The sequence below is a fragment of the Microtus ochrogaster genome, chromosome 6, assembly GCF_000317375.1.
Source record: "Microtus ochrogaster isolate Prairie Vole_2 chromosome 6, MicOch1.0, whole genome shotgun sequence".
In the NCBI taxonomy this organism is placed as follows: domain Eukaryota; kingdom Metazoa; phylum Chordata; class Mammalia; order Rodentia; family Cricetidae; genus Microtus; species Microtus ochrogaster.
This window is the reverse complement of record NC_022013.1, coordinates 30,230,321-30,242,389: the sequence shown is the minus strand read 5'-3', so window position 1 is coordinate 30,242,389 and position 12,069 is coordinate 30,230,321. Positions and strand designations below refer to the sequence as shown.

Below are 12,069 nucleotides of genomic sequence, written 5' to 3'. Positions count from 1 at the left end.
CGCGCAGCCGCCTAGCCGCGGCGAGAGGCTGGCGAGCCCGGGCAGCCGCCAGAGCGCATGCGCGCGCCTTTCCAGCCCCCGCGCATGCGCTCCGTTAGCTACTTCTGCTGCCTTAGGTGCCCTATCAAGGTCCTAAGTCCGTTATACCCAGTGTTAGTGGTGACTTCGGGTCCTTCGTTGATTGAACCAGAAAAACTGAATTGCAGGAAGGGAAGCGAAGATTGCCTCTGATGAGGAATTAGAAGGAATTGGCACAGTGACAACCGGTGTGTTTCCAGTTTGTCACCAAAGAGCCACCGCCGGGAGCTTGCTCAGTCCGTGGGGGCAAACCCCCAAGTGCGGGCTAGAAGTCGCTGTGCGACGTTCGGACTGACAATACACCTAAAATGTAAGCGCACCTGAAGTTGTGCAGTTTGTTTTTAATTAACTTACTGTGACCGGGAAATGGAGGTATGAAGCTGATAAAAAGGACAGCCAAACCTCTAAAGGAACTTAGAGTCTCAGACCCGGTGCCTAACTAACGTGTTGCATCTCCAACAAAATGAATGCCCAGGGAACGGATGTTGCCCATCTGGCGATGAAGGTTCTAGATCTTGTTTGTACAGACCTAAGAAGAATGGCACAAAGGCCATGGCCAAAGGAAATGGACATCCCCTCTCCACCTGTAACACCGCCCTCTTCATCACTCACACGTCACTGGGCATCTGGAAAAGGCTAGCCTCTCATTAGAAGCCATGAGGCGAGGAAACACCCAGGGAGAGCTCGTAGTAGAATGCCTCGACTTTGTTTCCCCTAGTATGGGTAGGCATTGCAATGGAGGTGCCTTGTGGATGTGCTGAACAGACTGATGTGGATAATTCCCTAGTAGTGTGCTGCCCCCTGCCCCATCAGCTGCCAAAGACTGGCATCATCCAAAATAAGCAGTTCCTCCCTAAGGTTTCAAAGGGAAGCCCCGCCTGTGTTTTCACCCCAGAACAATGCAACGTGAAGATTGGATCGTAAACTCTTGCCTAAATTTCAAGCTTATTTGACTGTCTTGGGGATTTTACACGTGCCAGTCCCCACAACTGAATGAAAAAAAAAATGAAGACATGACGGCTCCCAGCTGTGGTTGAGGATAAGGTTTATTTTAGATGTGAGAGGAAAGAAAAGCCAGAGGTGTCTGGAAGTGTCCAGACTGAACCAGGCCTGTTGGGAGCTGTGAACCCCCCAGGTTCAGAATTTCTGGTAAACAACTTGTAATGCTTGCAGCTGCTCTAAGCATGAGGCCCTCGGGAGTTCCTGATGGCAGGGGAGTGGTTTCTGGTGGGTTTGGCTGCGGCGTGGCTATAAGTTAAGCTGCCCATGGACACAACAAGGGGAGCATTCTTGGGGAATTCAAGGATGACCTGTGTCTCTGTCTGTGAGTCTTTGTGTGTTTTAACCTCCAGCCCCTTGCCCAGTTCACGAACTGTATGGTTGCGCATAGAGCACAGATGGAGGTGGTGCGCTACACAGGCCTGCAGACAGGGCCATGGGGGGCACGGGGCTGGGTGCCGGGGTGGTAGCTAAGAGAGGAGCTGCAGACCAAGAGGCCATGAGCAGGCCAGAAGACCAAACGGCTAAAGTAGCCAAAACATCTGGTTCTATAGGCGTCAGAGAAGCTAGGGGAAAGGAAGGGAAGCTCAGGAGCTGGAGAGATTTAGGGTAGGGGGAAGGGGTATGTCAGTGAAGATAACTGGACTTGGGTGGTTGTGATGCTGAGACCAGGCTCCTCAGTTACTTACCATCTGTCCCTAATTTGAGACCTAACAACAACTCCATGGCCTAATTCCAGGAATTAGATTTCATGAAACTTACTTCTCCACCTTATCATTTGTGTTTCTCTGAAAAACACTGACTAACTCACAAGTGATAAAAGTTAAGAAGAATATATTGACAATTTTCTAAGTCATATACCACTGAGAAGGGGCAGTAAGAATAGAGCCGAGAAGGAAAGATCTTTCCCCAAATTCCCAGTGTCTTTGTGTTGCTGATATGTCCTGATCTTCACACCCTTGCAAAGTGTTTCATGGGTTTGCTTCTAAAAATGAAAAAAGGTTTATGCATTGATTCAATTAAATATCTATGGAACAATTGTATTGTGACCAGAATGTGACATTTCTACTTTAATAAACATACTTTTCAATAACATGAAGATATAAATGAATTTTAATCATGGTCAACTTGTATGCAAATTCTCTTCAATCAGGCTAAAAAAATTTCTAAGGCCAGTTATTAATCATTTGTATTTTCACCTTTTCTGCATTTTTAAAAGCTTAAGATGTAAACATTCTCTTACACCATACTACACGAAGGCCAAACATTGGTTAGATTTGACTCAACAGTAATTGTTCTCTGACCTCTCAGACAGACTCAGAAAAATAACCAAATAATTGAAGACTGCTCACCTAGACCCTCTGCTATGGATAACGAGGCTCTCCATACTGGATAATTTATTAACTATGTAATTTTATTTCTCACATTTCTAGAGTGTGAAAAAACCAAAATGGAAGTGTTGGCATTCAGTGTCCTGTAAGGGCCCATTCCCATCCCCCATTCTTAACACAGAGGAAGAGATATCTCTTGTGATAAGTGACAGAACGGTTTTGTAAAAGTCCTAAAATTCTTCACTCAAACCTTTTAAGTCATGTTAATTCATGAAGGCAGAGCTCTCATGCCAGTCTCTATTCTGGAGATTAAGTTTTCGTGCATGCAGAAAAGGTGGGGAATTCACCATAATCGCAAAATGAAGAATCAGTATTGCAAAGCTGTCTTCAAATTACTATAGATTCAGATACATAAGTAAATAGATTGCATATTGAACTACTCCTCCCCATTAGTATATATACATTGTATATGGTACTGGTAAACATGTTAATAAAATATATAACGAACTTGGAGTACACTCCTACTAGCACTTCTGTGCTCTCCCCTTCCTTCCTCTGTGGCAGTACAATATTCTGAAAGTATAATTTACATTCTAAGAGACTGGAACTTTTGCTGGCCCTCACAGCCAGAGTTAATACATTTTGAACTAACTTAAAATTGCTAGCATACTGAATACTCAAACTATTTGTTACACCTTCCGTTAAGAGAACAAAGTAAAAACTAACCTTACTTGACTTGTCTTTCCCATGTAATCGACTTTTACAACCTAAGCTAATGTATAGCCATAATCTTACTCCTCTGTGCCCCTGACCCAGAATAATACATGTACATCGATTGCTGAAAGCAGCAAATACAGAAACTGAAACATCTCTTTACCAGAAAGGATGAAAGCAATCATTTATGGATATTGCTTGATAAACAATGATGTTTGCTTTCTGAGTCATTTGAGATCTTTTGAAACCAGCGAGTTAATCCCCTGTAAAACTCTGTTAAAGGTTTCTGTAACGTACCCTGTTCCTTCCCCCATGTGTTGCTTCCTATGCTGTTCAATAAAAACAGAGCAAAAACTCTTGTTAGGGACAGGCACATAGCACATACAGACACACACAAGACAGAAACAAAAGGACAAACAGTCACAAGGGGGCCTAAAGGTAGACCCAGAGTCAGGCTCACACACTGAACAGAGAACATGAGATTGAGAATTCAAATCTGGACTCACTCTTGGTTAAATGACTCCAAGGGGGAAGTGATCTCATATCTTTCCTTAATGTGACACTGATGCATGGGTGACTCAGACTTAATCAGTAATGAGTATAATCCATGCATCCCTCTTCCTATTACTGCCTTTGTCTACTCTTGTGTCATGTGTACATTGATGACTTTATAAACATATTTGCAATCTAGGGACCACAAATGAGAGAAGACATACAATATGTGTCTGAGCCTGACTTAATACCCACTTTCATGCACCTTCCTACAGATGGCATGTTCCTTTATATATTAGATAGCTTTATATAATGATGCTGGGAATGTAAACTAGTCATCCAGTTTGGGATTCAGTATGGTGATTCCTCAAAATGCTAAAATTAGATCTACCATATACATCAGTTATTTTATGCCAGAGTATTTACTCAAAGAACCCAAATCAATATGTCACATAGACTCTTGCACATCACTGTTATGTAAAGAACTATTATTAGTATCAATATGTGAAAACAACCTAGATGTTCATCAACATTCTTTTGTTGTTTATAGGTGTGCCTTGTGTCTGTGTGGATATGTGCTTATGAATGTTGCTGCATGTGGAGACCAGAAGAGGGCACTGGATTGCCCCAGAGCTGTAGGTATAGAGAGTTGTGAAGTAGTCCACATGCAAACTGGATGTTCTTCTGCAAGAACAGTAAGTGCTCTTAGCCTGTTTTCCATCCTAGACCATCAGTAGTTTTAACTTTTTCCCAAAAGACATAAGGAGGGGGCAGTTTATAAATATGTAACTGACAAAGAACCTACATCTAGAATATTTTAAGAAAAGCTAATAAAATGATAAAATATGTAGCACCATAGAATATATGTAAGAAGACATTTGAAACGGCACTTCATTAGAAGATAAGTACATAGATCTTTATATTTTGTTTAATTTTGTTATAATAATAGAATATACACAGACATTATATTATAATAATAGAATATACACAGATACTATATCAAGTGTTGGTAAGTATGATGGTTGTTTTTTATGTAAAATTGACAAATTAGAGTCATTTTATAAGACAAACATTCAATTGAGAAAATGTGTTCCTAAAATCGGTCTGCAGGCAAGCCCATAGGGCATTTTCATGATTACTGATTAATGTGATAGGGTTCAACTCATTGTAGACAGTGCCACCATGTGCTATAGCAAATCAGGTTGAACAAATCACAAGAATAAAACCAGGAAGCAGCATTCCTCCATGGCATCTGCTTCAGTTCTACTTCCAGGTTCCAGTCTTGAGTTCTTGCCCTGACTTCTTTGAGGATAGACTGTGACATGAAAGTGGAAATGGAATAAATCATTTCCTCCACAGGTTGCTAGGATGGGGCTCAGTTGCTTCTGGAATCTTAGCACAACAACGGGAACCTAACTAAGACAGTGACTGCATTAGATAATTTTCACTTGTGGTATGATACCATGACCAAGGCAACTTATCAAAGAAAGTGTCTCATTTAGACTTCCAGTTTCTGAGGGCCAGGGTCAGTCCATGGTGGCAAAGCAAAGTCATGATAGGAGAAATAACTGAGAGCTTACATGTTGATCCAAAGAAGAAGACAGGAAGATGGAACAAAGTTCACACTCAGCGACACATACATCCTCCAAATAAGGCCACAGTTGCCAACCTTTCCAAAATAGTTCAATCTACTAGGGACCAGGTTCTCAGATATATGAACCCATGGGGGCCAGTCTCAATAAAACCATCTAATTGAGTATATGGGTCAACTAAAAATCCCAAACACTCTCTGTGAGGATGCAAAATAGTATAAATGCTATGGATAATAGCTGAGTAATTTCCACACATCAATGTTGACAGAGGCTTCTGTCCTGCCCAATCCTGTAGCCATTCAGTCCCAAAAGAAACACACAGAGGTCTACATTAATTATAAACTGGTTGTCCTCTTAGCACAGGCTTCTTATTAACTCTTACATCTTAAAGTAACCCATAATTCTTGTCTGTGTTAGCCATGAGGCTTGGAACCTTTTATCAGTGAGGCATTCTCATTTTGCTTTTTCTGTGTCTGGGTGATGACTGCAGACTGAGCCTTTCCTCTTCCCAGAATTCTTCTGTTTTGGTCATCCCATCTATACTTCCTGCCCGACTACTGGCCAATGAGCATTTTATTAAACCAATACAAGTGACAAATCTTTACAGGGTATAAGACCATTGTCCCACAGCACATAGACATGAAAAATCGTGTACCAGATAACTATTCCAACCTAATGGAGAAGAAACAAGAGAATATGTCCTCACAACCTCATATATGAAAATTTATTTTCATTTTATTTTAAATAACCACAAACAGGAAGACACTCATTGGGTACAAAAACAGATGAATAAATAATCATATCACATATTCACATAGTAAGTACCAGTATTAAAATATTAAAATAAGCTCACTTTCCTTTATTTATGGCTAGAAACCAAATATGAGTGAGTACATCCCATGTTCCTCTTTTTGGGTCTGGCTTACCTCACTCAGGATAGTGTTTTCTATTTCCATCCATTTGTACGCAAACTTCAAGAATTCCTTGTTTTTTACTGCTGAGTAATACTCTAATATGTATATATTCCATACTTTCTTCATCCATTCTTCCATTGAAGGGCATCTAGGTTGTTTCCAGGTTCTGGCTATTACAAACAATGCTGCTATGAACATAGTTGAGCATATACTTTTGTTGTATGATAGGGCCTCTCTTGGGTATATTCCCAAGAGTGGTATTGCTGGGTCCAGGGGTAGGTTGATCCCGAATTTCCTGAGGAACCGCCACACTGCTTTCCAAAGTGGTTGCACGAGTTTGCATTCCCACCAGCAATGGATGAGTGTACCCCTTTCTCCACACCCTCTCCAGCATAGGCTATCATTGGTGTTTTTCATTTTAGCCATTCTGACAGGTGTGAGATGGTATCTTAAAGTTGTCTTGATTTGCATTTCCCTGATAGCCATAAATAAAGGAAAGTGAGCTTATAATTCGCGATCCTAGAGAAGCTAATTAGAAGGTGAATCCAAAGACAAACATATAGGCATCCTCCTGAATATTAACCTTCATCAGGCGATGAAAGGAGACAGAGACCCACATTGGAGCACTGGATAGGAATCTCAAGGTCCAAATCAGGAGCAGAAGGAGGGGGAGCATGAGCAAGGAACTCAGGACCGTGAGGGGTACACCCACACACTGAGACAATGGGGATGATCCTTCGGGAATTCACCAAGACCAGATAGCCTGGGTCTGAAAAAGCATGGGATAAAACCGGACTTACATAGTGGACAATGAGGACTACTGAGAACTCAAGAACAATGGCAATGGGTTTTTGATCCTACTGCACATACTGGCTTTGAGGGAGCCTAGGCAGTTTGGATGCTCAACTTACTAAACCTGGATGGAGGTGGGCAGTCCTTGGACTTCCCACAGGTCAGGGAACCCTGATTGCTCTTCAAGCTGATGAGGGAGAGGGACTTGATCGGGGAAGGGGGAGGGAGATGGGAGGCGGTGGGGGGGGGGGGAGGCAGAGATCCTTAATTGAATAATAAAATTTAATAAAAAAAATAAATAAATATAAAAAAATATTAAAATAAGAGACTAATGATAAATGTATAAATGAGTCTCAATAAGTACATTTCAAACACTATTTATTTTTATATGATCAAATATCACATTATAAGTGTTTGAAAGATGTTCATTATGCTGTTTGAGTTGGTATGGTGAAAGAAAAGATTTAAAAAGATCATGAGACAATATTTGTTCATTATCTAGGTAGTGATTTTAGCAGGGAATACATATAATTTCTAGTTTTGGAAATGTTATATACCTTTAGGACATAAAGCCTTGTTGGAGGATGTACACCATTAAGGGAGGGCTTGAAGGTTTTATAGCCTGACTCCACTTTCTGTTCTCTCTGCTTTATGAGTGTGGATGCAATGTTATCAACAATCTTTCTGCTGCAGATGCCAAGCCTTCCTAATTGTTGTCATCTTTTCCAAACCCTAATGGATGTTCTCCTTTTGGAACTGTAAAACCAATATAAACCTTTTCCTCCCTAAGCCACTTAAACCAGGCATTTTATCATAGCATAGCACCAAAAGATAAACTAATACAAGATATTGTATGGTTGCTTATCTAGCTCACCTATCAGACAAAAATTGTTTAGGAAAACCTGTATTAATCTCTTACACTATTGTATTTTAATAACTAGTAGAATTTCTAGATGTCAGCAATCAGTAAGTAAATTGAAATAAATAATCTACTTGAACTTCTTTTCTTATTTAAATGTGTTTTTATTTATTCTTTTTTTGGGTAAAATAAAGCATAATAAGATCAGGGCTGGACAAGGCAAGGCAGCTAAAGGAAAGGATCCTTAAAAGCACATTCAAGAATCAGAGACCCACTTGTTCACATACTTAGAAGTCCCATAAAAAGTACTAAGCTGAAAGCTATAATATATAGAAAGAAGTTTCTTGCCCACCCAGTCCCTCAGTCATTCAGTCCCAAATAAACACACAGAGGCTTATATTAATTATAAACTGTTTGGTGTATTGCTCAGACTTATTACTAACTAGCTCGTATGACTTAAATTCACCCATAATTCTTGTCTATATTTAGCCATGTGGCTTGGTACCTTTTCTCAGTAGGGCCTTCTCATCTGGCTTCCTCTGTGTCTTGCTGATGGCTGACTCTGCATTTCCTCTTCCCAGAATTCTCCTGGTCTGTTTTCCCTGCCTATACTTCCTGCCTGGCTATTGGCCAGTTAGCATTTTATTAAATCAATACAAGTGACAAATATTTACAGTGTACAAGAACATTATCCCACAGCATTTCCCCTTTTTTCTTTTCAGAACAAGAACCCTAAATCTAATCTCCTTTGTTTAACATTTTTCTTGACCATTATTCATAACAACTAGTAATCAACATGCTAAACAAAAACAAACATCCACAATCGATTTTTTGGGAGTATGGGCTGAGTTTTTTAGGCTACTTCTTGCTAGTTGGGGGTGCTGGTGATCTTTGGAGGACCCTGAGAATTAGGATTATGATCAAATCCTTACTGGAGTATTCTATGAGGCTGGATCACCTCAACCATTTACCTTGAAGCTATTCTGGATGTAAACTCAGAGGAAACTGCAACAGAGGCACTCGGAGATTTTGGATCATCTGAGCCATCTGCTCCTATCAGAGCTTTTTCAGGGGGGTTTTCCTCAATCAACCCTGATTTTTCTTAACCCAGAATGAATCCACAGCCTCTTATTTCTTGTGGAAACAAAAGCAAAATCTCTTCTCCAAACAATATGTCTTTGACTTATATTTTGAAGTCAAGTCATTTTCAAAATATATAGGTTGGGTTAATCCAGCAGGATTTATAATCAAATGTCTTTTAGCAGCTGTTGCTCCTTCCACAGCAGTGAAGCAATTCAAAGACAACACAATAACATACAGTATCCAGATTTTCTGTGTTTTCCATCCTCATGTGCCTTTTTTGTTTAACTCTATTTCTTTTATTTTTAATTTTAATTTTTGGTTTTTTGAGACAGGGTTTCTCTATGTATCTTGGGATGTCCTGAACTTCACTTTGTAAACCAGGCTAACCTTCAACTCACAAAGATCCACCTGTCTCTGCCTCCCAAGTGCTGTGATTAAAGGCATATACCACCACTCCCAGCTACTCTATTTCTTTTTAAAGTACTTCCTCTATTCTTTTTCTTTTTACTTCCAAGCCTACATATATTTTTAAACACATTGTAAAACACTGAGGGTTTTTTTTTCTGTCTAAATCTGTCTTTACTGTATATATCTATCTTTTTCTGAGCACATAAGTCTTTAATCTGCTAAATGATGTGGCTAGGATTAAAGCTGCAGCTTTGGAGGCTGTCTCCACCTCATTCCTTGTCTTCCTGAGAGTCTAGTTTCATGGTGGAGGTACTGAAAATAGCCATGTTTATTGCCACAACTCTCTGGAGCTTCTAGGTCCATGCCACCACCGAGGAGCATGCTGCCAGCTGCTTATAAACACTGTTTAAGCTTAAAAGAGCGATGTGGTTTTTGCCACTAACACTGAGTAAGAAAGCCTCTTTTGGGTTTCTTTGTTTGTTTGTTTGTTTTATTTTGGGTTTTTGGTTTTTTGTTTTTGCTTGCTTGCTTGGTTTTGGTTTTTGGTTTTTGGAGAGAGGGTTTCTCTGTGGCTTTGGAGCTTGTCCTGGGGCTAGCTCTTGTAGACCAGACTGGCTTTGAACTCATATAGATCTGCCTGCCTTTGCCTCCCAAGTGCTGGGATTAAAGGTCTCTGCCACCACTGCCCAGCAGGAAGCCTCTCATAAAGGAGCTGCAAACAGAGTCCACCCAAGAAAATGCTCCTACCAAGAAGCCAAGCTTGACTCTGTTCTTTTGTGTCTAGAATCCCTTCCCAATCTCTCTCTGGTTTTATGTGGATGTAGTTGCTGAACACTGGGTGCCATTTGTAGAAAAAAAGTTTCTATCCCACCCAATCCTGCAGCCATTCAGTCCCAACTAAACACACAAAAGCTTATACTATTTATAAAACATTTGGCCTATTCTTTAGGCTTATTGCTAACTAGTACTTATGACTTAAATTCACCCATAATTCTTGTCTGTGTTTACCATGTGACTTGGTACCTTTCCTCAGTAAGGCATTCTCATTTGCTTCCTCTGTGTCTTGCTTGTGACTGATTTCCTGCCTTTTGTCTTTCCAGAATTCTCCTAGTCTGGTCACCCCACCTACTCTGAGTCTCATTCTAGGGATTTCCAGAGGTAGGATCACCAATTTTGGACAAATTGGCAAAAGCCAGTGGATAGCTGCTTTTCTTTTCTGGTCTTCAGGTTGAAACCCAGCATCTGTCTCTGGGTTTTTATTAATCATACTACATTAATATATGCATGAGATCTGATGCAGAACCATGGAGCTTTCTACTTCACTGTTGATGAGTTCATGAGAGCCTTGGCCAGTCTATCTATTTAGAGTACCTTGCTCTCCTGGCGTACTCCATCCTATCTGGCTCTTACATTCTTTCTGCCTTCTCTTCCATGGAGTTCCCTGATCTCTGAGGGAAGGGATTTGATGGAGATACCCCATTTTATATTTTTTCCTTTCTTAATTAAAACAATCTTTTTATTTTACATACCAATTCCAGTTCCCACTCCCTCCTCTCCTCCCACTCCTCTCACCTTTCCCCCACTCCTCCCACTTTCTCCCCACCCCACTCCCTATCCATTTCTTAGAGAGGATGAGGCCAAGTCAACAAAGTCTGTCAATCACTTCAGCCAGGACCTCCTCCTTGTATCTAGACTGAGCAAGGTATCACTCCATGGGGAGTAGGCCTCAAAAAGCCAGTTCATGCACTAGGGATAAATACTGGTTCCACAGCAGGTAATACCACAAACTGCCCAAGCCAAACAACTTTCATCTACATTCAGAAGGCCTAGTTCGGGCCTATGCAGGTTTCCAAGCTGTCAGTTTAGAGTCAGTGAGCTCCCACCAGGTCAGGTCAGCTGTTTCTGTGGGTTTCCCCATCATGGTCTTCACCCCTTTACTCATATTACTGCTCCTCTCTCTTTACAACTGGAATCTGGTAGCTAGTCCCAGAGCGTAGCTGTGGATTTCTGTGCCTGCTTCCATCAGTTACTGGATGAAGATTCTATGATGACAATGAAGGTAGTCATCAATCTGATTAAAGGGAAGGACAGTTAAGGTACCCCCTACTATTGCTTAGGGTCTTAGCTGGAGTCATCTTTGTGGATTCCTGGGAATTTCTCCAGTGCCATGTTTCTCACTAGCCCCATAATGGCTCCCTCTATCAAGATATCTCTTTCCTTTCTCTCCCTCTCAATCCTTCCCCAATCCCTCTTGTACTCTTCCCTCTCCCTTCCTCCTCTCCCAAGTCCCCTTTCACCCTCCCCCTACCCCTACTTCCCAATTTGCTCCTCAGAGCTTGTCCATTTCCCCTTCCCAAAGGGATCCTTGTATGTCTCTTTTAGGATCTTGCTTGTTTCCTGGCTTCTCTGGGGTTGTGAACTGTAGGCTGGTTATCTTTTGTTTTATGTCTAATATCCAATTATGACTGAGTACATACCATGTTTGTCTTTCTTAGTCTGGGGAGATAACTGTGTGTTCAAAGATCTTTCCCTGTGCAATGTTTATCTGTGGGTCTCTGTATCTGTTTCCATCTGTTACAGAGGAAGCATCTTTGCAGTGACGGAATAAGGCACACATCTATGAGTATAGCAGAATACTTTTTTTTTAAAGATTTTTTTTTATTGAGAAAAAAAAATTTCCGCCTCCTCCCAGCCTCCCACTCCTCCCACTCTCCCCCCACTCTTCTCCCCCTCCCTCTCGAGTCTGAAGAGCAGTCAGGGTTCCCTGCCCTGTGGAAAGTCCAATGTCCTCCCCCCTCCATCCTGGT

General features: G+C 41.1%; 1 protein-coding gene across 1 annotated transcript in view; it reads left to right on the top strand.

Annotated features, from left to right (window-relative positions):
• Positions 1–4,272: 4,272 nt before the first annotated feature.
• The window catches only part of Crb1 (crumbs 1, cell polarity complex component), a 241,606-nt gene continuing 233,809 nt past the window's right edge, over positions 4,273–12,069 (top strand). Inside the window, exon 1 of the mRNA XM_026779634.1 lies at positions 4,273–4,309. Coding sequence (XP_026635435.1) covers positions 4,291–4,309 — 19 coding nt within the window. The 5' untranslated portion in view covers positions 4,273–4,290. The remainder of the gene's footprint in view (positions 4,310–12,069) is intronic.